Below are 26812 nucleotides of genomic sequence, written 5' to 3'. Positions count from 1 at the left end.
TGTTAGGTAACTTTCTTTTTTAATTCTAAAGCAACTTACAAGATAATAAAATCTAACGGAAAAAAGTGAGGTTCTAGAGAAACAAGCAGAGAATTAAAGCCACTTTTTTTTCTAGTGGGCATTTATAAATCTAGACAAATGTTAGCTTTAGTTTTAAATGAATCTCACTAGGTTAGGAAAACAGACATCAAGACCCAAGGGACCACAGGCTTAGGCTATCAGAACTAAACTGCTCCTACCTCTCACCAGGGGACTGCAAAGAAAGTTACTTTGGTTTTCAGTGGAACACAACAAAATATGGGAGGGAGAACCAATCCCTGAGGCATGTATTTACATCACCAAATTACATTCTACAGGAAGCCAAAAGACCTCAAGCTATGAATTGAGTTGACGTTGGTCCCAAACATCTGAAGAAGCAAAGGTAAATGTTCTCTGGGGGAAGTAATCTTCATCCTAGGCTTCAAAATATTTCCAAAAATGATTTTTCAAGAATCAGGAGTAGTAAACAAACAAACAAACAAACAAAATCAAGCAAACTAAGAAGCAATACAACATAAAGGAGAATCAGCAGAAACAAATTACAGGAAGATTCCTAAAATGTAGATACCAGAATTATAAAAAACTATAAAACAACTGTTTTCAAAGTTTAAAGAAATAAAAGGCCCTCAGAAGTATATGCAAGTAGGCTGATATACAATATTACATATTGATATGGTACAGTGGTTATTTCCAGCTGATACGAATTCCGATTGATTACTGCCTGTGGAATATCAATTGTTACACATCCTGAATATCAGAGAAGTTTGTAGGAAACAGAAACTATAAAATATGACTTTGATGATGTGAAAAAGAATTACTACGTGAAATGAAAAATGCAATAATCCAAACGGAAACATGGTGGTTGGTTCAACTGCAGATTAGAAAAACTTAAGAAGGGAAAATTAGTGAACTGAAAGATAAGGCAAAATAAATTAGGCAAAGTGCAGTACAGATATTACAAACATGGACAGTTCAATTAAGATTCTTTTTAAGACAACGACTAAAAGAATTGAAACACTAAGTAATTTCCACATTGGTAGCAGGGGGTAACCAGAAATTTTAAAAAAGAGGATACTTCTTTCAACAAACTGTGTGGAAACAAATGGACATCCATAAAAAAAAATATGAATCAGACCATAAACAACCACAAAATTAACACAAAATGGATCATAAACCTAACCATAAAACCCCCAGCTATAGAACACTTAGAAAATAACATAGGAGAAAACTGAAGTGACCATTAGTTTGCTAATGACTTTTTATTTTTTATTTATTTTTTAAAGGTTTTCTTTTTAAAGATTTTATTTACTTATTTATTTGACAGAGAGAGACAGAGAGACAGACGGTGAGAGAGTAAACATAATCAGAAGAGAAGCAGGCCTCCTGCAGAGCAGGGAGTCCAATGTGGGGCTTGATCCCAGGACCTTGGGATCCTGACCAGAGCTGAAGGCAGATGCTTAATGACTGAGCCACTCAGGCGCCCCTATTTTTCAGTTTTTATTTAAATTCCAGCTAGTTAACATACAGTGTAATGTTAGTTTTACATGTATAATACAGTGATTCAACAGTTCCATACAACACACAGGGCTCATCATGACAAATGCACTCCTTCATTCCCACCACCTATTTAACCCATCCCCTCCACCCACCTCCCCTCTAGTAACCCTCAGTTTGTTCTCAGTTTTGTTAGTTAAGGGTCTGTTTCTTCCTTCGTCTCTCTTTTATTTCCCTGAACACTCCTTTGTTTTCTGTCTTAAATTTCACTTAGGAGTGAATTTATGTGGTATTTGTCTTTCTCTGACTCAATTATTTCACTTAGCATAATACTATCTAGCTCCATCCATGTCGTTGCAAATGGCAAGACTTCATTCCTTTTGATGGCTGAGTAATATTCCATTATGTGCAAATATGTACCATAACTTCTTTATCCATTCATCAGTCAATGGACATTTGGGCTCTTTCCATAATTTGGTCATTGTAGATAATGCTGCTATAGACATGAGACATTGATGTGAAGCCATGGGGCCCTGGACTTCGTTTGTTGAGAGATTTTCGATTACTGATCCAGTTTCTTGGCTAGTTATGAGTATATTAAAGTTTTTTATTTCTTCATGCTTCAGTTTTGATAACTTATATGTTTTTTGAAATTTATCTATTTCCTTTAGGTTGGTGATGACTTAAAAAAAAAACCACCAAAAGCAAAATCCATTAAATTAGGAGTTAGACATTACTAAAATTAGAAATGTCTTCATTAGAGAATGAAAACATAAGTTGCAGAGTGAGAGAAAACATTTGCAAAACACACATCTGATAAAAAGCTGATGTCTAAAACACACAAAGAATTCAACAATAAGACAAGAAACTACTTAATTATAAATTAGGGGAAAGACTTAAACAGTTACCTCTCTAAAAAAGATATACAGATAGCAAACAAGCATATATAAAGATGCTCAATACTATATTTCACCAAAAAGATTCAAATTAAAATAATACCACTATACAACTATTAAAATAGCTAAAATTTAAAACATTAACAAAACCAAATACTGGTAAGAATGTGGAGAAATAGGAATTCTCATTCATTGTTAGTAAGAAAAATAAGAGTAGAGCCATTTTGAAAGACAGTTTCATAGATTCTTATAAAACTAAACATACTCTCACAATATAATCTAGCAACTGCCCTTCTTAGCATTTTACCCAAATGAGCTGCAAGCTAATGTCCACAAAAAATCCTGCACATCACTAATTATAGAAACTTTACTCATAATTGTGAAAACTAGGAAGCAACCAAAATATCCTTCAATAGGTTATAAAAACATAATAAAACTCAGAATACCCTAATTTTGTAATGATAGTGTGTAAATCACTTTTACCTCTACTATAAAAGTTAAAAACAATAATATTAAAAATAACTATAGCTATAAAAATTTGTTAACAGATGTACAATATAAAAATATGTAAAGTGTGACATGAATAGCATAAATGTGAAAAGAGAAGAAGTAAAAGTGTAGAGTTTCTCTATGCGTTTGAACATAAGTTGTTAACAGCTTAAAATAGACTGTTATATCTAAAAGATGCTTTATGTAAACCACATGGTAACCACAAAGAAAAAACCCATAGTACATACATAAAAGATAAATAAAAGGGAATTAAGGCATACCACTACAAGAATAAATTTTTTTAAAAGATAGCAAGAGAGGAAAAAAAGAACAAAGGAATTTTAAAACTAAGAAAACGATTAACAAAATGGGAATAGTAAGTCCTTACCTATCAAAATTACTTTAAATATAAATGGAGAAAATTCTCCAATCAAAAACAGAGAGGGATTAAATAATTTTTAATAAAAATATTCCAATAGTATGTTACCTATTAGAGACTAACTTAGCTATAAGGATATGCATAAGCTAAAAGGGACTGAGAAAGATATTACATGCAAATGGTAAAGAAAAATGAGCAGGTGGGGCTATAATTATATCAGATAAAATAGACTTTAGTCAAAATTGGACACAAGAGGCAAAGAAGGTCACTATATATAGTGATAAAGGGGTCAAGGCACTAAGAGGCTATAACAATTATAAATATATATACACTGAATATTAGAGCAACTAAATATTTAAAACTCATACTGCCAAAAAGATGCTCAACATCAATTATCAAGGAAATGCACATGAAAACCACAGTGAGATACCACTTCACGCCTGTCAGAATGGTTAATTCAAATACACAAGAAATAACAAGTTTTGACAAAGATGTAGAGAAAAAGGAGCCCTCATGCACTGTTTGAGATAATGCAAATTGGTAGAGCTGCTGTGGAAATCACTATGGAGGTCCCTCAAATTATAATTAGAAACTACCATATGATTTCCATTACTGGGTATTTACCCCCCCCAAAAAAGGGAAAACACTAATTTGAAAATACTACACACTCCTATGTCTATTGCAGCATTATTTACAGTGTTATTGCAGCATGATTTACAATAGCCAAGATATGGAAGCAATCCAAGTCTTCACTGATAGACAGATGGATGAAACAGATGTGGTATATATACACTTTCTGGAAATTACTCAGCCATAAAAAAGAATGAACTCTTGCCATTTGGAGTAATATGGATGGACCTAGAGGGTCTAGAGGATATAATGTTAAGTGAAATAACTCAGTCAGAGAAAGACAAACACTAATATTTCACTCATATGTGTTATTTAACACAAAAAAGACAACAAAAAAGGAGACAGACATAAAAAGACTCTTAAATACAATGAATAAACTGGTGGTTGCCAGAGGAAAGGTGGGTAGGGCAATAGGTGAAATAAAGGTGGTTAAGAGTATACTCATCTTAATGAGCAGGGAGATATTGTATAGAAGTGTTGAATCATTATACTGTATACCTGAAACTAATATAACACCGTATGTTAATTAAATTTGAATTTAACGATAAATAAATAAATAAATCAAATGTTAACAAACTGAAGGGAGCAATTATAAACAGTAGGGGAATTCAACAACCCCACTTTCAACAATGCATAGATCATCCAGATAGAAAATAAAACATATAGCATACCTGCATAACACTATAGACCAAATAGACCTTACAAACACATATAGAATATTCTATCCAACAGCACAAAAATACAGATTTCTCTGAAGCACACATGGAACATTCTCCAGGACAGACCATATGTTGGGTCCTAGAACAAGCCTTAACAAATTTAAGAAGACTGAAATCATATCAAATATCTTTTCCAAACACAATGGTAGAAAACTAGAAAAAGATGACAGGAGGAAAAATGAAAAACTCACAAATTCATGGAGGTTGAAAAACACATTCCTGAATAACCAATGGGCCAAAGAGGAAATCAAAAGGGAAATCTGAAAGTATTTTGTGGCAAAACAAAATGGAAACACAACATATCCAAACTTATGGGATGCATCAAAAACAATCTTAAGCAGAAAGTTTATAGTGATAAACACCTACATTAAAAGAAGATCTCAAATAAATAATCTAACTTTACAACTCATGGAATTATAAAAAGAAGAAAAAAGTAACCCCAGGTGTAGCAGAAGGGAAATAATAAAGAATAGAACAAAAATAAATGAAATAGAAATAGAAATAAGAAATAGAAAAAAATTAATGAAAACAGAAGTTGGAATTTTGGAAAGATAAGGAAAATTGACAAACTTTTACCTAGATTAACCAAGAATAAAAGAGTGGAAAATTATAAATTATATATAATTTATATATACATATATATAAAATTTAGAAAAACTGACATGAAAACTGACATCACAGAGATACAAATAATCATAAATGGTTACTGTGAACAATTATATAACAACAAATTGAAAAACCTAGGAAAAATGGATAAATTCTTGAAACATACAACCTACTAAGGCTGAAACAGGAAAAAAGAGAAAATCTGAACTGACCAGTTACAAGGAAGATTTAGTAAACCCGCATTTGACAACCAACATCAAAGAAATACAAATATAAGAACATATTATGAGCAACTATATGCCAGCAAATTTGACAATCTGGAAGAAATGGATGCATTCCTAGAGACTGTATAAACTACCAAAACTGAACCAGGAAGAAATAGAAAACCTGAACAGACCCGTAACCAGTAAGGAGATTGAAGCAGTCATTAAAAATCTCCCAACAAACAAGAGCCCAGGGCCAGATGGCTTCCCAGGGGAATTCTACCAAGCATTTAAAGAATTAATACCTATTCTCCTGAAACTGTTCCAAAAAATAGAAATGGAAGGAAAACTTCCAAACTCATTTTATGAGGCTAGCATTATGTTGATCCCAAAACCAAAGACCCCATCAAAAAAGAGAATTACAGACAATATCCTTGATGAACAAAGATATGAAAATTCTCACCAAAATACTAGCCAGTAGGATACAATAGTACATTAAAAGGATCATTCACCATGACCAAGTGGGATTTATGCCTGGGCTGCAAGGTTGGTTCAACATCTGCAAATCAATCAATGTGATACAATACATTAATAAAAGAAAGAACAAGAACCATATGATATTCTCGATAGATGCTGAAAAAGCTTTGACAAAGTACAGCATCCTTTCTCGATCAAAACTCTTCAAAGCGTAGGGATAGAGGGTACATACCTCAATTTCATCAAAGCCGTCTATGAAAACCCACAGCGAATATCATTCTCAATGGGGAAAAACTGAGAGCTTTTCCGCTAAGGTCAGGAACACGGCAGGGATGTCCATTATCACCACTGCTATTCAACATAGTACTAGAAGTCCTATCCTCACCAATCAGACAACAAAAAGAAATTAAAGGCATCCAAATTGTCAAAGAAGTCAAACTATCACTCTTTAGAGATGATAGGATATTTCATGTGAAAAACCCAAAAGAATCCACTCCAAAAATGCTAGAACTCATACTCAGTAAAGTGTCAGGATATAAAATCAATGCACAGAAATCATTTGCATTTCTATACACCAACAACAAGACAGAAAAAATAGAAATTAAGGAGTCAATCCCATTTACAATTGCACCCAGAACCATAAGATACCTAGGAATAAACCTAACCAAACAGGCAAAGAATCTGTACTCAGAAACCTATAAAGTACTCATGAAAGAAATTGAGGAAGACACAAAGAAATGGAAAAACGTTTCATGCTCATGGATTGGAAGAAGTATTGTGAAAATGTCTATGCTACCTAAAGCAATCTACACATTTAATGCAATCCCTATCAAAATATCACCAATTTTTTTCAAAGAGATAGAACAAATAATCCTAAAATGTATATGGAACCATAGAAGACCCTGAACAGCCAGAGGAATGTTGAAAAAGAAAACCAAAGTTGGTGGCATCACAATTCCAGACTTTAAGCTCTATTACAAAACTGTCATCATCAAGACAGTATGGTACTGGCATAAAAACAGACACATAGATCAATGGAACAGAATAGAGAGCCCAGAAATAGACCCTCAACTCTATGGTCAACTAACCTTCAACAAAGCAGGAAAGAATGTCCAGTGGAAAAAAGACAGTCTCTTCAACAAATGGTGTTGAGAAAACTGGACAGCCACATGCAGAAAAATGGACCATTTCCTTACACCACACACAAAAATAGACTCAAAATGGATGAAGGACCTCAATGTGAGAAAGGAATCCATCAAAATCCTTGAGGAGAACATAGGCAGCAACCTCTTTGACCTCAGCTGCTGCACCTTCTTCCTAGAAACATCGCCGGAAGCAAGGGCAAAAATGAACTATTGGGACTTCATCAAGATCAAAAGCTTTTGCACAGCAAAGGAAGCAGTCAACAAAACCAAAAGACAACTGACAGAATGGGAGAAGATATTCACAAGTGACATATCAGATAAAGAGCTAGTATCCAAAATCTATATATTACTAATGAAACTCAACACCCAAAGAACAAATAATCCAATCAAGAAAGGGGCAGAGGACATGAACAGACATTCCTACAAAGAAGACAACCAAGTGGCCTAGAGACACATGAAAAAGTGCTCAACATCACTCGACATCAGGGAAATACAAATCAAAACCACAATGAGATACCACCTCACACTAGTCGAATGGCTAAAATTAACAAGTCAAGAAACGACAGATGTTGGAAAGGACACGGAGAAAAGGGAACCCTCCTACATTGTTGGTGGGAATGCAAGCTGGTGCAGCCACTCTGGAAAACTGCATGGAGGTTCCTCAAAAAGTTGAAAATAGAGCTACCCTATGACCCAGCCATCACACTACTGGGTATTTACAAATGTAGCAATCTGAAGGGGCACGTGCACCTGAATACTTATAGCAGCAATGTCCACAATAGCCAAACTATGGAAAGAACCTAGTTGTCAACAGAAGAATGGATAAAGAAGATGGTGTACACACACACACACACACACACACAATGGAATACTATGCAGCCATCAAAAGAAATGAAATCTTGCCATTTGCAATGAGGTAGATGGAACTAGAGGGTATTATGCTGAGCGAAGTAAGTCAATCAGATAAAGACAAATATCATATGATCTCCCTGATAAGAGGAATCTGAAAGGCAGAGTCGGGGGCTTGGGGGTAGGAAAGGAAAAAAAATGAAACAAGATGGGATCAGGAGGGAGACAAACCGTAAGAGACTCTTAATCTCACAAAACAAACTGAGGGTTGCTGGGGGGACGGGGGTTATGGCGAGGTTGGTTGGGTTATGGACATTGGGAAGGGTGTGTGATATGGTGAGAGCCGTGAAGTGTGTAAGCCTGATGATTCATAGACCTGTACCCCTGGGGCTAATAATACATTACATGTTAATAAAATAATTAAAAAATTAAACCTGTGTTTGAAGTTAAGTGACCACCAACTTGATACAGACTGCTATACATATAAGATGTTATATATGAACCCAGTAGTAACCACAAATCAAAACCCTAAAACAGATATAAAAAATAGAGAAAAGGAATCCAGGCATAACATTAAAAAAGCCCATTAAAGCAAAGAGGAAAAAAAAATGCAAGAGAAAAAGAACTGAGAGGAACAAGAAAAACAGCCAGAAAAAAAAAATTAAATGGCAATATATACATATTTTTAATAATTACTTTAAATGGAAATAGACTAAATGGCTCCTATCAAAAGACATAAGGTGGGGCACCTGGGTGGCTCAGTGGGTTAAACCTCTGCCTTCAGCTCAGGTCATTATCTCAGGGTCCTGGCTTCGAGCCCCACATCGGGCTCTCTGCTCAGCAGGGAGCCTGCTTCCCTCTCTTTCTGCCTGCTTCTCTGGCCTACTTGTGATCTCTGTCAAATAAATAAATAAAATCTTTAAAAAAAAAGACATAAGGTGACTGAATAGATAAAAAAAAATACAGACCCATCTGTATTTGCCTATAAAAACTCAACAAAGACTGAAAGTAAAGGGATGGAAAAAGATACTCCACACAAACGAAAGTGCAAATAAAAGCTGGTGTACTAATACTTGTATCAGATAAAATAGACTTTAAAACAAAGCCTGTAGCAGGAGACAAAGAAGGTCACTACATGATAAGAAAGGGATCAATCCAACATGGGACTGTAACAATTGTAAATATATATGCAAAAATAAAGGAGCACCTAAATACATAAAGCAAATGTTAAGAGATATAGAGGGAGAAAGCGACAGTATTACAAAAGAGTAGGGGACTTTAAGACAACATTTACATCAATCAATAGATCATCCAGACAGAAAATCAGTAAGAAAACAGTGGCTTTAAATGATCCATTAGACCAGAAGGTCCTAACAAATTTATACAGAACATTTCATCCAAAGCTGGCAGAATACACATTCTTCCCAGGTGCACATGGAATTTTCTCCAGGATAGATTGCATGTTAGCACAATAAAAAAGTCTTAATAAATTAAAGAAGATTTAATCATATGAAGCATTTTTTCAAACCACAACAATATGAAACTAGATATCAATTAAGATGAAATCTAGAGAAAAAACATGTAAAAGTGGAAAATGACATGATACCAAGCAACAAATGAGTCAACCAAGAAATCAAATAGGAAATCAAAAAATACACAGAGACAAAAATGGAAACAGAAGGGTGCTAACTCTGGAATGCAGCAAAATAAGTTCTCAAATGGAAGTTTATAGCAATACAGGCTTCAAGAAACAAGAAAAATCTCAGATAAACATACTTAAAAGAGCTTAAAAAAAAGAAAAAGAAAAAACAAGCTCAAAGCTAGTAGAAGGAAGCAGTAGTAGTAGTGTAGTGAAGATAAAAGCAGAAATAAATGAAATAGAGTCTTAAAAAAATACAAAAGATCACTGAAACCAAGAGCTGGTTCTTTGAACAGGTAAACAAAATTGATAAACCTTTAGACAGACATAACAAAAAAAAAAGAGAGAGAGAACCAAAATAAAATTAGAAATGAGGGAGAAAAAAATAACAACTGAAACCACAGAAATACAAAGGAATATACGAAAATGTTATGATAAATCCTATGCCAGCAAATTGGACAACCTAGAATAAATGGATAAATTTCAAGAAACATAAAATTACCAAAACTGAAACAGGAAGAAATAGAAAACTTGAGCAGACTCATAACTAGTAAAGAAATTGATTCAATAATCAAAAATCTCCCAACAAACAAAAAGTCCAGGGCCAGATGTCTTCACAGGCAAACTTTACTAAACATTTAAAGAAGAGTTAATACTTATTCTTCTCAAACTATTCCAAAAAACAGAAAAGGAAAGAAAATTGCCAAATTCATTCTATGAGGCCAGTATTACCCTAATACCAAAACCAGATAAAGACTCCACTGAAAAAGAAAAACTGAGGCCAATATCCCTGATGAATATGGGTGTAGAAATTCTCAATAAAATACTAACAAAACTGAATCTAATAGTACACTGAAAGAATGCATTCACCATGATCAAGTGGGATTTATTCTAGGCTGCAACAGGGGTTCAGTATTCACAAATCAATCAATGTGATACACCACATTAATAAAAGAAATAATAAAAAAATGATCCTCTCAATAGATACAGAAAAAGCATTTGACAAAATACAACATCCATTCATGATAAAAATGTTCAATGAAGTAGGTTAGGGGGAACATACCTCAACATTAAAAAGGCTATATGGAAAACCCACAGTGAAAATCATCCTCAAAAGGTTAAAATTGAGAGCTTTTCTTCTACGGTTAGGAATAAGACAGGGTTGTCCGCTCTCACCACTGTTATTTAACATAGTCCTGGAAGACCTAGCCTCAGCAATCAACAACAAAAAGAAATAAAAGGCATCTAAATCATCAAGGAAGAAGTCAAACTTTCACTACTTGCAGACGGCATGATACTCTATATAGAAAACCTGGAAGACTCCACTAAAAAGCTGCTAGAATTGATACACAAGTTCGGTAAAGTCACAGGATACAAAATCAGCATACAGAAATCAGTTGCATTCTATACACTAAGAATGAGACTGAAGAAAGAGAAATTACGGAATCGATCCCATTTACAATTGCACCAAAAACTGTAAGATACCTAGGAATAAACTTAGCCAAAGATGTAAAAGATCTGTAGTCTGAAAAATATAAAACCCTGATGAAAGAAACTGATGACATAAAGAAATGGGGAATGTTCACAGATTGGAAGAACAAATACTGTTCAAATGTCTGTACTATGCAAAACAACCTATATATTTAATACAATCCCTAAATCAAAACACCACCAGCATTTTTCCCAGAGCTAGAACAAACAATCCTAAAATTTGTATGGAACCACCAGAGACCCCCAAATAGCCAAAGCAACCTGGAAAAAGAAGATCAAAGCTGGAGGCATCAGAATTCCGGACTTCAGGTTATATTACAAAGCTGTAGTCATCAGGACAGTATTGCACTGGCACAAAAATAAGACATTTAAATCAATGGAACAGAATAGAAAACCCAGAAATGAACCCACAACTATATGGTCAACTATTCTTTGATAAATCATGAAAGACTATCCAATGGGACAGAAGACAGCCTCTTCAACAAACGGTACTGGGAAAACTGGACAACGACATGTAGAAGAATCAAACCGCAGCACTTTCTTACACCATACACAAAAGTAAATTCAAGGTGGATGAAAGACCTTAATCTGAGACCTGAAACCATCAAAATCCTAGAGGAGAACACAGGCAGTAACCTCTTTGACACTGGCCATAGCAACTTCTTTCTAGATATGTTCCTGGAGGCAAGGGAAACAAAAGCAAAATAAACTACTGGGACTTCATCAAAATAAAAAGCTTCTGCAGAGCGAAGGAAACAATCAACAAAACTAAAAGGCCTATGGAATAGGAGAAAATATTTGCATATGACATATCCGATAAAGGGTTAGTATCCAAAATATGTACAGAAGAACAGAATAAAATTCAACACCTGAAAAACACATCATCCAAGCAAAAAATGGGCAGAAGTCATAAGCAGTCATTTCTCTAAGGAAGACATACAGATGGGGGCACCTGGATGGTTCAGTCAGTTAAGCAACCAACTCTCAGGTTTCTGCTCAGGTCATGATCTCGGTGTCATAAGATTGACCCCTGTGTCATGAGATTGAGCCCTGCTTAAGGGTCTTCTTAAGATTCTCTCTCTCCCTTTCCCTCTGCCCCTCCCATTGTGTGTGTGTGTGTGTGTATGCGCGCACGCGCGTCTGTTCACTCTCTAGAAAAAAAAGAAACAAAACAAATGAGCAAAATGAAAATAAAGAGAGGGGTAGGCAAACCAAGAAACAACTCTTAACTGTAGACAGCAAACTGAGGATTATCAGAGGGGAGACGGGTGGGAGGATGGGTTACACAGGTGATGGCAATTAAGGAGTGCACTTGTGATGAGCACTGGGTGTAGTAGAGAAGTGCTGAATCACTATATTGTACATGTGAAACTAATGTTACACTGTATGTTAACTGGAATTTAAATAAAAACTTTAAAAAAGAGAACAATCCCATTTATAATTGCACCAAAAGAAGAGAATACCTAGGAATAAATTTAAGAAGGAGGTGAGAGATCTATGGTCTAAAATCTATGACATTGATGAAAGAAATCAAGGATGACAAATGGAAATATATACCACACTCATGGATTGGAAAAATTAATTTCATTAAAATGTGCATACTACCCAAAGTAATCTAAAATTCAATGTCAACCATCATTAAAATACCAGTAGCATTTTTCATAGGACTAGAACCAATTATCTTATATGGAATTTTGTATGGAATCATAAAAGATCCCAAATGACCAAAGCAATCTTAAGAATGAAGATCAAAGATAGAGGTATCATAATCCTAGATTTGAAGAGATACCACAAAACTATAGTAATCAAAACAGTATGGTACTGGCACAAACACAGAAATAGATCAATATAACAATATAACACCCAGAAAGAAATCCATACCTGCATATTCAATTAATCTATGACAAAAGAGGCAAGAATATACAATGAGGAAAAACAGTCTCTTCAATAAATGATGCTGTGAAACTGAATAGCTATATAAAAAGAATGAGTGGCACCTGGGCGGCTCAGTGGGTTAAAGCCTCTGCCTTCCGCTCAGGTCATGATCAGGTCTTGGGATGGAGCCCCACATCAGGTTCTCTGATTGGCAGGGAGCCTGCTTCCTCCTCTCTCTCTGCCTCCCTCTCTGCCTACTTGTGATCTCTGTCAAATAAATAAATAAAATCTTAAAAAAAATAAAAAGAATGAAACTGGACCATTTTCTTACACTATATTCAAAAAATAAGAAAAAAAATGGATTGAAGACCGAAAAATGAGACCTGAAATCATTAAGCTCCTAAAAGTAAACATAAGCAGTAATCTCTTAGACATCAGCCTCATCAACGATATTTATGGATGTGTCTGGTCAAGCAAGGGAAACAAAAGCAAAAATAAACTATTGGGACTACACCAAAATAAAAGGCTTTTGCACAGCAAAGGAAAACCATCAACAAAACAAAAAGGCAACCTACTGAATATGAAGATACCTGCCAGTGATATAGGGTTGTATAAAATATATAAAGAACTTAAACAACTCAACACCAAAGAAACATATAATTCAATTTTTATTTTTCATATATTTTTAAAGATTTTATTTAGACTGAGCACAAGCCGAGGGAGCAGAGGGACGGAGAGGCAGGGTTTCCGCTGAGCAGGGAGCCCGATGTGGGCTCAACCTCAGGACCCCAGGATCATAACCTGAACCTGAAGACAGAGGCTTAGCCAACTAAGCCACCCAGATACCCCCAAACAATTCAATTTTTAAATATGGGAAGAAAACCTGAATAGATATTTTCCAAAGAACACACGCAAATGGCCAACAGACATGTGAAAAGATAACTCAACATCACTAATTGTCAGGTAAATGAAAATGAAAACCACTATGAGATATTACCTCACATCTGTTATAATGGCTACTATTAAAAAGACAAGAAATAACAAGTTTTGGCAAGGATGTGGAGAAAAGGAAACCCTCATGCACTGTTGGCGGAAATGTTAACTGGTACAGCCACTGTGGAAAACAGTATAGAGTTTCATCAAATTAAAAATAGTAATACCATATGATCAGGTAGTTCCACTGCTGGGTATTTACGTAAAGAAAACAAAAACACTAATTTGAAAAGTTATAAGCACCCTTATGTTTACCACAGCATTATTTACAATAGCCAAGATATGGAAGCAACCAAAATGCCCAGTGAGAGATAAATGGATAAAGTGGTATATATACATATATACAGTGGAATACTACTCAGCCATAAAAAGAATGTGATCTTGCCATTTGCAACAACATGAATGGACATAGATGGTATTATGCTAAGAGAAGTCAGTCAGTCAGAGAAAGACAAATGCCATATGATTTCATTTATATGTGAAATCTATAAAACAAAATGACTCTGAAATACTGAGAAGAAATGGGTGGTTACCAAAGGAGGTAGGTGGGGGAATACACAAAATAGATAAATTCAATTAGAGGTACAAACTTCCAGTTATAAAATAAATAAGTCATGGTGATGAAAAGTACAGCATAGGAAATGTGGTCAATAGTATTGTAATAAATTTGTATGGCAACAGATGGTATCTACACTTATCATGGTGAATACTGAGTAATCATAAAAATGTTGAATCAAGGGCGCCTGGGTGGCTCAGTTGGTTAAGCGACTGCCTTCAGCTCAGGTCATGATCCTGGAGTCCCGGGATCGAGTCCCGCATCAGGCTCCCAGCTCCACGGGGAGTCTGCTTCTCCCTCTGACCTTCTCCTCGCTCATGCTCTCTCTCACTGTCTCTCTCTCTCTCAAATAAATAAATAAAATATTTTAAAAAATGTTGAATCAATATGCTATACACCTGAAGATAATGTAACATTGTATCTTAATTATACTTCAATTTAAAAAGGTCAAAACTATAACCAACCATTTCAAAATGAGATAAAAGACATCAAGAAAATGATACAAAATATAAAAGAATGGCATAAATCAGAATTAGAAAAAACCAGAAATGAGGTATTAGATCTCAGAAAAAATGAGAAAAAATCATTTCAGAAATTAAGACTAACAAAAAGAAATATGAAAGTAAATAAATACAGCCAATAATGTGAAAAGAACATAGGAAACATTTTTAAAAGTTAAAAGGAGGGAAAATTTTAAAGTTAAGAATGGAAAATCATATATATTTTCCAGAATGAAAAATATTCTTTAAAAAAGACAACCAAAGAGATCAATGCAATCCCTATGAAAATCTCAATGCCATTTGTTTTGTTTTGTACCGAAATTAATAGAAAAAACCTAAAATTCATATGTAATTTCAAGGGACCCTGAGTAGTCAAAAAATACCGTCGAAGAAAAGAACAAACTTGGAAGACTCACACTTCCTAATTTCAAAACTTAGTACAAAGCTACAGTAATCAAAACAGTGTGATACTTGCATAAGGACAGACATACAGACAAAAGAATTAGAATACAAAGCACAGAAATAACCCCTCACAAATATGTTCAAATGATTTTTGACTAGGGTGCCAAGACCATTCAATGGAAGGAGACAGTCTTTTCAACAAATGATGTTGGGAAAACAGGATATCCACATGTAAAATAATGAAGTCAGATCCTTACCTTACCCCTTATATAAAAAGTAACTCAAAATGGGATCAAAGACCTACCCAGAAAAGCTACAATTTTAAGTTTTAGAAAACTTAAGGGTAATCATGACGGTGAATTTGGTGGTGATTTCTTGGATATGACACCAAAAGCACAGACACCAAAATAAAAAAATAGATATTTGGACTTCATAGAAATTATAAAATGTTAGTGTTTCTTTTTTTTTAAGATTTTATTTATTTATTTGACAGAGAGATCACAAGTAGTCAGAGAGGCCAGCAGAGAGTGAGAGGGAAACAGGCTGCCTGCTGAGCAGAGAGCTGGATGAGGATGAGGGGTTCAATCCCAGGACCCTGAGATCATGACCTGAGCCGAAGGCAGAGGCCCCAACCCACTGAGCCACCCAGGAGCCCCCAAAATGTGTTTCAAAGGACACTATCAAAAAAGGGAAAAGACAATCCACAAAATGGGAGAAAATATTTGCAAATCATATACTGATAGTAAGTTCATCTCCAGAATATTTTCTTTTAAAGATTTTATTTATTTGTCAGAGAGAGAGAGAGCACAAGCAGGGGGAGCAGCAGGCAGAGCAGGCAGAGGGAGAAGCAGGCTCCCAGCTGAGCAAGGAACCTGATGCAGGACTCGATCCCAGGACCCTGGGATCATAACCTGAGCCAAAGGCAGATGCTTAATGGACTGAGCCACCCAGGCGTCCCCATATCCAGAATATAAAAGGGCTCCTACAACTCAACAACTAAAAAATAAACAACCCAATCTAAAAAATGGGCAAAAAGACTTGGAATGTCTCCAAAGATATACAAATGACCAATAAGCACATGAAAAGATGCTCAATATCAGTGCTCATTAGGGAAATGCAAATCAAAAATACAAGAAATCATTTCATACCCATCAGTATGGGTATTATCAAAAAACTAGAAAATAAAAACTATTGCTTGGGATGTGGAGAAACTGGGACACTTGTGCTTTCTGGTAGGAATGTAAAATGACACAGCCATCATGTAAAACAGTGGCTGTTCCTCAAAATGTTAAATGCAGAATTACCATATAATCCCACAATTCTGCTCCTAGGTATATACACAAAGGAACTGAACACAGGTACTCAGATACTTGTATACCCAGTTGATAGCAATTTTATTCACAAAAGCTAAAAGGTGGAAGCAACCCAATGGTCTGTCCACAGATAGTGGATAAACAAAAAGTGGTAACATACATACAGTGGAATATTACTGAGTCTTAAAAAGTTAGGGAATTCTGATATATGCTATAACATGGATGAACCTTGAGGACATTACGTTATGTGGTATAAGCTAGTCAGAAATGAACAAGTGTATGATTTCACTTATATGAGGTATTTAAAGCAGTCAAAGCCATAGAAACAGAACATAGAATTCTGGTTGCCGGGGGTAGGGGTTGAGGGGAGCAAAGAGTTATTGTTTAATAGGGACCGAGTGTCAGTTTTACACGATGAAAAGAATTCTGGAGATGGAATCAGAATATTGTATATGTATTAATGCCACAGAACTGTACATCGAAATGGCTAAGGGGTGCCTGGGTGGCTCAGTCAGTTAAGCAACTGCCTTCAGCTCAGGTCATGATCCCAGGGTCCTTGGATCCAGCCCTGACTCAGGCTCCCTGCTCAGCAGGGCAGTCTGATTCTCCCTCTTCCTTTCCCTCAGCCTCTGCCCCTGCTCGTATTCTCTCTCTTACACACTCTCAAATAAATAAATAAAATCTTTAAAAATAAATGGTCAAGATAGTATATTTTACCATAATTTTTAAGAATCAATTTTATTTCTATATGCTAACAATGACCTACTGGAAATTGAAATTAATCAAGTAAGACTATTTATAGTATCATCAAAAACATGAATTCTCTGGGATAAAGTTAAAATATGTGCAGATTTTTATGCTGGAAACTGAGGGAAATTAAGACATAAATAGAATGCTACACTGTGTTAATGAATTTGAATATAATTCTGTTAAGATGTTAACTGTTTCTTAGATTGACCTAAAGATTCAATACAATCCCAATAAAAATCCCACCATTTTTGTAGTAATTGACAAGCTGATTTTATAATTTATGTGAAAATACAAAGGACTTAAAGCAGCTAAAAGATTCTAAAAAAAGAACAAAGCTGAGGACTAACTAGCTTGATTTTAAGACTTACTATACTACTACAACAATCAAGACAGTGAGGCATGAGGACAGATATGAAGAATCAACAGAACAGAATGGAGTACAGAAGCAAATCCCAGTGTTTATCATCACTAGATATTTGACAAAGGTGCCAAGACAACTCAGCTGGGTAAGGACAGTCTTTCAATACTGGTACTAGAATAACATGGTATCTATATGGGGAAAAATGAACCTTCACCTTTCTCTCTCTCTCACATGCATATGTCCACGCACACACACAGACACACACGCAGTATCTCAAAATGGATCATAAGTCTAAAAACAGCTAAAACTTGGAATGCCTGGGTGGCTCAGTCAGTTAAACGGCTGCCTTCAGCTCAGGTCACTATCCCGGGGTCCTAGGACAGAGGCCCAAATCGTCTTCCCTGCTCAGCGGGAAGTCTGCTTCTCCCTCTGCCCCTCCCTCCATTCATGCTCTCTTTTGCTGGCCCACTTTCTCTCTCTCAAATAAATAACTAAAAATCTTTAATAATAAATAAAATAAATAAAAACAGCTAAAACTATAAAATGTCTAGAAAAAAGCACAGAAAGGTACAACCAAGCTCATTGGGAATGCTATCGGTACAACATATCAAAAAAGTGGAAAAAAGCGTAGAAGATAAATTCTTCCATATTGGGGCAAGCAAAGATTTCTAAGGACACATAAATAAGCCACAGAAGAAAAACAGAATAAATTTGACTTTATTAAAATAAATCTACAACACACCTACTAGACTGTTGAAATTAAAAGGATTGAAAATACTGTGTATTGGCAAGGATGTGGATGAAAACTGACACAGTCACCATTAATTGATGGCAGGAATGTAAAATGGTACAACTCCTTTGGGAAATAGTTTGGTGACTTCTTATAAACTTAGAAATATTGTTACCACATAACCCAGCAATTCCACCTTTACACATTTCCCCAGAGAAATCAAAACAAATATCCATACAAAGACTTCTACCTTGAATGTTCAAGAGTAGCATTATTCATAATCTCAAACTGGAAGAATCAAAATGTCCATCAACAGATGAATGGATAAACAAATGGCTGTCTATCCATACAATGGAATACTATTCAGGAATAAATAGGAACAATCTATTGATATATGCAAGAACACAAGTGATTTTCTAAAATATGATGATGACTAAAAGAAGTCAGACCAAAAAAAAAAAAAAAAAAAAAAAAAGAACAAAAACAAAAAAACAAAATAAACCCAAAAGCACATATATATGAAATTCCAGGAAAGATAAATGTAATCGATAGTGATAGAAACTGTATTAGTTACTACCTGGGGCTGAGAATGTACATGGGGAAACACAAGGGAATCTTCTAAGATAATTAAAATATTCTATATCTACATTGAGATAGTGGGTATTTTGGGGTATATATTTGCCAAAATTACTTAACTGTACACTTAAAATGAGGATTTTTTAGTGTAAATTATACTTTAATAAATTTGATTTTTAAAATAAATTATGATCTATAAGGGTCCCTTTAGTTCTATAATTCAATAACCTATAAATTTATGAATGCCAAAAAATCTGATTATTATAGATTTTACCAGATTATAATATCTTAGAACAATATGGTGAGAAGATATCTTAAAATTCTCTTAGTCAAAAAAAATGCTTCTGATGCTTGAACGTTCTTCATAACATTCATACCAAGTAGTCAGTCTCTGCTTAAATAACTTCAGGGAGAGGGAATTTACTATATTTTAAGAAAATCCATTTCAGGGGCGCCTGGGTGGCTCAGTGGGTTAAAGCCTCTGCCTTCGGCTCAGGTCATGATCCCAGGGTCCTGGGATCAAGCCCTGCACCAGGCTCTCTGCTCCACAGGGAGCCTGCTTCCTCCTCTCTCTCTGCCTGCCTCTGCCTACTTGTGATCTCTGTCAAATAAATAAATAAATAAATATTTTTTTAAAAAGGAAAGAAAATCCATTTCAATTTTGGAAAGGTCTAATTTATTAGAGTTTCCTTATGATGACCTGAAATCTCACTCCTTTTAAGTCTCACCCATGGAAATACGCACGGAATAAATTTAATTCTTTTACTCCTTGATAGCCATTCAAATATTAGGAGGAAGCTATCACGTTCCTCCTAAATCTTCCACTTTCCAAGTTTAACATCCATATTTCCTTTATTCTTCAAATAAGATGGTTTGAGGGCTCTCACCATCCTGAGTGCCTTCCCCTTGGCATATTAAGAGTTTGTTAATATCCTCCTTCAAAAGTGTTGCCCCCTAGTCCTACACAATACTGTAGGTATGCTGTAACCAGGGCAGAATACAGGGTGACTACACACACTTTTAGAAATATTCCATATGGATGTAAAAGAAAGCACTTAAGTAAACATGAGATGAAGTCAGTTGTGGCTCATTCTTCATATAGCTATACCATAAAAATACCATAACTGAGGTTTTAAGTCAACAAGCATTTACTGAATGCCTAATCTATACCTGGTATTATAGAATAAGTAGAATACATGATCCTTTCTGCAGTTAAGCTTAAAATACTTTTGTGGAAAGAAGATTTACATGTACAACATAAGTGCAAATTAATAAAAGTATATAATCGAGTATCAAATTGTGTGGCGTATATCATATGAATTTAGAATCGGAATCTGTAGATAAGGACCTTTATGAATACTGATTGAGTATACATATGACCTGAAGCTAAAAGAGTAACTAATATGTTAGAAGGCAGAGTCAGATCTGAAGAGACCTCAATAGGCTGAAATGATGAGCTCATTCGAATAAGATGAAGACAAAGAGGGAATAATAAAATGTCCCATACTTGGATCCCCCAAAACAAGTGCACAAGAACAGAATAGATGAAATGTGGCTTAGCAGCAGAACATGTGAAAAATTTGGTGTTTTTAGTTGACTAAAATATTGTGGGAATGGCTACACCTGCCAAAGCATCACAAAATCAATGACAAGCTGTTATAATAGAAACAAAGGCCACAGTGCCACCTAGTGAACATTACTAGTTTACTTCTGATCACAAGGTCATTTTCAGTCCTACAATGAAAAGACATGATTTTTAGAACTCCATATGGTGAGTAGAACCAATATAAAACCAACACATGAGACATGGTGGTTTTCACTTTAGGTCATATAAATATTCTATAAATAGTCTTATCTTGTAACCGTTGTAAGTCTTATCACCACAGTGAGCTTCGAAATCGTGCTTTATTTCATCAATCTATAGTAGAACTAACAACACTTCATGTAGCTAAATTGCAGTTGTAAGCTGAGGACGAGATCTCTGAGTGAAAGAGTGCTCAGTTGTGCATTAACATTAACTTTATCACAGACTATCACCAAAACAATCCATTATCTCTTAATGAAAATTAAGGTTTTATTATTATTTACAGCAAAATCCCACTATATGAAGTTGTGATCAATTGTTCCTATACATAGAACCCAAGCTCATTTCCCCTGTACTAAGTCTGTCTATACAAGCCTGACTTACACAAACCACTTAAAAATTCTCAAAAATAATGTAATAAAATTAAGATACCAGACTTAAGGTACTATAAACTCCCCAAAGGCAGAGATGATGTCTATGAAACTACATAGTTTAATAATGTCTCATATAAAGTACTGGAGATACTCTCAATGGATAATGGCAATGAAAAATTTACATTTATATGACTGAAAATAAACCAAAGAAATTTCCTATATCTAGCATTGTTATCTCAAAGGGATGTTGCTAAATGTATGAACTAATGAATCTGTAACATAATCTACTAAGAATTCAGAGGAATTCATTCTCCAACTCCTTCAACCCACCCAAATTAACTTCTGACTTATGATTTAATATTTTATTTCAAAGCAGAATAAAACAAAATGTGTTTCCTTCTTGCCAAAGGAAAGGAACTGAGTTACAGAGAGAATAATGCGGTGATTTCTAAAATAGTGTAATCTCCTTCAGTTCTGATAATCAAACATAGATCTTCCTCACTTTTAGTTTCCAATTATCCACAGTAGCAAGGAAAGAAACAGCATGAACAAAGGCAATTCCTTTAATCACAAGAAACTGACAGGTGTTTATTGAGTCTCTATGACTAAACATTAGGCTCTATGCCAGCTGTCAGGGAAAATAAAGATAAGATATGGTTTCTGTCTCAAGGTCGCAATCTGATAGGGGGCTAAGTCAGGTATATAAACTAGAATAAAGTTTTATTAGACAATGGCAGTTTTCATGGTTCAACGGCAGACTTGAATACTTAAAACAGAGACTGTATGGTGTAGAAAACCTAAAATGTTTACTATGTAATTCTTCACAGAAATTTCACTGACCTCTGTAATATACCATAATATTCATCTTTTGATTTTCTGTCTCTCCTAGTAGAATGATAAACTGCTATATTCCAATGCCTAGGACAGTACTTAACGTATAGTAGATAGTCAATACATATTTTTTAATAAGTGGGCACTGAAAAACTATCAGCTGTAATTTTAGCTTAAAAAGTTTGGTGAAAGGAAGGACAAAGAGAGAAATGTAATTTGAGTAGGATGACAAGACTGAAGGAGAGTTTTTGAATTAAATAGATGTCAAAATAATTGTAGTGATGGGGAAAGAAACAGTTGAGAGAGAAATATTAAAGAGTTAGAGTTGAGATTTGTAAAGAAGGTCCCCAGAGAAAGTTCCTTCTAAGAGATTAAAAGAAGAAAGGAAGGGTAAAGAAAGGAGAAGTTGGTGCAGTTTATATAAGTGGCTACAAATTCAGAAAACTATAGATAAAGTTTTTTTGCTAACAGGAAGGGTAAGGTATGATGGCTTAAGGAAAACAAACTTTGGAATCACCATTGTGAGGAGTATGACAGAAAGTTAATAAAAGTCAGTTTTATTGACTACCTAGCTGAAAAACCATGCAATTTAAGCAGATCCAGTAAATGTGGTGTCATAATTTTTTCTGAACAGTATTCAAATAGCTCAAGGGAAGGAGTGAAAAAAAAGCAGACAATGAAAATTAACAAGGGAAGGTGGGAATAGTAAAACAGTAAAATAAAATGGACTGTATAATTTCTTTTCACCCTTCTTATTGCAAAGGAAAGTACTCCTTACATATGGAGGGTACCGAGTCATTGTCTGCTAAGTTCAAGACAGGAAGGATGAAAGAGAAAAATACACTAACAGTAATCAAAAAGGTTACCTCAAGCTTACTAAGAATAACTTTGGGCTTCACCACCAATCTGGCCTTAAATGATAGAATCATACACTGTGTATACACTCTTAGGACATGCCTGGTTTCCCGCTCTCCTCTTCTCCTTCTCACTACTAATACCATTTGAACTCCAAATTATATTAGGCTCTAAGATCAAACCTGACCTTAGTTAGAGGAGACTTAAGAAGCACTGTTTCAGAATGGCTAAAATTAACAAGTCAGGAAACAACAGATGTTGGAGAGGACGCAGAGAAAGGGGAACCCTCCTACATTGTTGGTGGCAATGCAAGCTGGTGCAGCCACTCTGGAAAACAGCATGGAGGTTCCTCAAAAAGTTGAAAATAGAGCTACCCTATGACCCAGCCATCGCACTACTGGGTATTTACCCTAAAGATACAAATGTAGTGATCCGAGGGGGCACGTGCAACCAAATATTTATAGCAGCAATGTCCGCAATAGCCAAACTATGGAAAGAACCTAGATGTCCCATCAACAGATGAATGTATAAATGGATAAATGGATGAATGGATAAAGAAGATGTGGTATGTATATACACACACACACACACTGGAATACTATGCAGCCATCAAAAGAAATCCTGCCATATGCAATGACACGGATGCAAATACATATATGCCATAATACTAGAGGGTATTATGCTGAGTGAAATAAGTCAAATGGAGAAAGACAATTATCATATGATCTCTCTGATATGAGGAATCTGAGAGGCAGGGTGGGGATTTCAGGGATTAGGGAAGGAAAAAATGAAACAAGATGGGATCAGGAGGGAGACAAACCATAAGAGACTCTTAAGCTCATAAAACAAACTGAGGGTTGCTGGGGGATGGGAGGGTAGGGAGAGGGTGGTTGGGTTATGGGCATTGGGGAAGGTATGTGATATGGTGAGTGCTATGAAAAGTATAAGCCTGATGATTCACAGACCTGTACCCCTGGGGCAAATAACACATTATATGTTAATAATAATTAATTAAAAAAAGAAGCAGCAGCACTGTGTTGCAGGGTGCCTGGCTTGCCCAGTCAGTGGAGCATGTGACTCTTGATCTCAGCATCATGAGTTCAAACCCCACACTGGGTATAGAGACTACTTAAAAAGACACAGCACTGCTTCAAGTCTTGAAAGACTGTATCTACTAACTTCAGTTCTGCACCCCAGCCTGGCCCCTTATCCCTGACCACCACTCTTAAATACAGCCTCATATTCTAGGGATGCCTGGGTGGCTCAGCTGGTTAAGCATCCACCTTTGGTTCAGGTCATGATCTCAGGGTCCTGGGATCGAGCCTCAAGTTGGGCTCCCTACTCAATGGGGAGTCTGCTTCTCCCTCTCCCTTGACCTTAACCAATCCCCACTCATGTGTGCACTCTCACTCTTTCTCTCTCTCTCTCAAATAAATAAATAAAATCTTTAAAGATCTGCCCATTAGGATACCCTGAGGCTAGCTGCTTGGTTGAATCAAAGGCAACTATGTCTTGCTCATGTCCGTAACCTCAAAGACTATCACAGTGTCTTGGGCTGTACTCTATCTCCATTAGTTGAACAGACAGCAGAACAGATACCCTTTCTTGGCCTGAAAATGCATTCATCCAAATGGCATGTCTGTCTCCAAGTCCAGGTCCTTCCCAAAATACCAGGCCAACATAAATTATCAAAGTTACAGTAACTTTCTGATCACCATCTTTATGTCTTTAAGTAAGCAGTAAGCAACTATCTTTCTGAAATAGATAATGGCATCCTATGCAGAAATATAATGAATTAAGTAATGAAACCTGTGCAATAATCTTTTTTTCAGGTCTTTAAACAGTAGTGTCACTTATCTTTCTGAAACACTTAAATGCTAGGCTGTGCTGAAATATCATGATCTAAGTAACATTTCAGCTTCTCTTCTAGAACTATAAATTTTTATTATACAAACTAAATGGTAAATATTCCATTGAAAGAAAATTTGAAGTATTTAGTCAAATAGACAACCCTTCAAAGTAAACAAAAACTCAAAAGAAAATGTCTGGAATGATAACCAGTAATCATATATTTTACCCTAAACTTGTCATTAAAACCTGAAAACCAATAAAAGCCTTCATATTTTATCTGGGTCCACACTTGTCCTTCTCACTTGTCCTTCCACAAGCCAATACCGTTCCCCACTTAAGTGCATACTACATGATACCCAAAACAAGAAATGCCCGAATTGCTCTGGGACGTATGAATGGCTTCATCCTTAAGTGAGTTTTTATCTCATTCACCTCCTAGAATTTTGTTCTGAAAAACAATCAGTTGCTAAACATTTTCTAAAGCAGTTGGACAGGCAATAGGTAATGCAGTACATAAAAGAATGACCATTTTATCTGAGTTTTTTCCACAATGAATGTCTGACCAATCAAAGTTTATCTTATACTTTAGTCTGCTTCAAAGGACAATACTGCAGATGGTTAGTGGCAGACAACTTTGTTCAGAAGTTCCAATGATCTATTACTTTTCAGAAGAGGGTGCCCAAAAAAGCCAGTAAGTAATAGAATTAATGGTTTTTCCAATTCTCTCTTTCTGGGAAGTCCCAATCGGTCATGTTTACCATGTACAAATCAGGAAAATACCAATTTGAGCTTATCTTATATGAAGTAACTCTCAGATATCTTAACCTCGTAGCCAAGAAGACACACCAAACTGTATCTATCTCTCCACCACTACACATAACACATCCTGCCTTTGAAAAAAGATAAATGAAAGGACCTTATCAAGTTGTTTCAAATGCAGGTAACAGGAAGCCATGTTCCTCCACAGCTTGGCCAAGTCCAGATCTGTTTGATCAGCAGTGTAAAATCTCAGAGAATAATAGTACCAGTTTAGCGCATCAGCATAATTTTGTACCTAAAAATTGAAAAGAAGTAATACAATTACAGAGATATCTCTATTTTGACCTTAATTTTTCTAAGTCATCTCTAGAAAAAAACAAAAAATTGTATTTTTTTTTAGGCAACCAAAATACAATACCCTCTCTAGTTGAGTTCTAAGTTCATCTTATGATCTGTCTAGATCAGCATTAAGTTACAGATTAAGTGGAAACCAATATTCTCTCTTCTTTCCCCATATTAGAAATTTCACAGAAACCATCAACAAAGTTAAAAGGAAACCTATGGAATGGAAGAAAATATTTGTAAACCACATATTCAACAGAGGGTTAATATCCAAAATCTACAAAAAACTCCTACAACTCAATAGTAAAAAAAAAAAAAAAAAAAGAAAGAAAGAAAGAAAAGAAAAAGAAAAATAAGAAGAAAAAAAAAACATTTAAAATGGGGAAAGGGCCCAAATAGACATTTTTCCAAAGAAGACATACAGGGGCACCTGAATGGTTCAGTCAGTTAAGCATTTGATTTTCTTTTAAGATTTTATTTATTTATTTGACAGAAAGAGAGCAAGCACAAGCAGGGGGAGCAGGAGAGAGAGAAGCAGGCTCCCCACTGAGCAGGGACCCCCCCCCAATATGGGGCTCGATCCCAGGACCCTGGGATCATGACCTGAGCAGAAGGCAGATGCTTAACCAACGGACCCACCCAGGTGCCCCAAGCATTCAACTCTTGATTTTGGCTCAAGGTCATGATCTCAGGGTTGTGAGATCAAGGCCCAGGCTGGGCTCCATGCTCAGCTGGGAGTCTGCTTGAGGATTCTCTCTATCCTCTCTCCCTCTGCCCCTCCCCCTGCTCATGCTCTCTCTCTCAAATAAATAAATAAATCTTTTAAAAAAGACATACAAATGGGGGGGAGGGGGGTTGGGAGAGGGGGGGTGGGGTTATGGATA

General features: G+C 35.6%; 1 protein-coding gene across 3 annotated transcripts in view; it reads right to left on the bottom strand.

Moving 5' to 3' along the window:
• The window catches only part of LOC125092250 (cationic amino acid transporter 3), a 311497-nt gene that overhangs the window by 110770 nt on the left and 173915 nt on the right, over window positions 1–26812 (bottom strand). For all 3 annotated transcript variants that reach the window (XM_047716623.1, XM_047716624.1, XM_047716625.1), the window contains exon 16: window positions 25744–25881. In XM_047716623.1, the coding sequence (XP_047572579.1) occupies window positions 25744–25881 (138 nt within the window). The remainder of the gene's footprint in view (window positions 1–25743; window positions 25882–26812) is intronic.

This window comes from Lutra lutra, chromosome X (genome assembly GCF_902655055.1).
Source record: "Lutra lutra chromosome X, mLutLut1.2, whole genome shotgun sequence".
Lineage (NCBI taxonomy): Eukaryota > Metazoa > Chordata > Mammalia > Carnivora > Mustelidae > Lutra > Lutra lutra.
The sequence above is the reverse complement of the archived record's forward strand: the minus strand, read 5'-3'. Positions and strand labels throughout refer to the sequence as shown.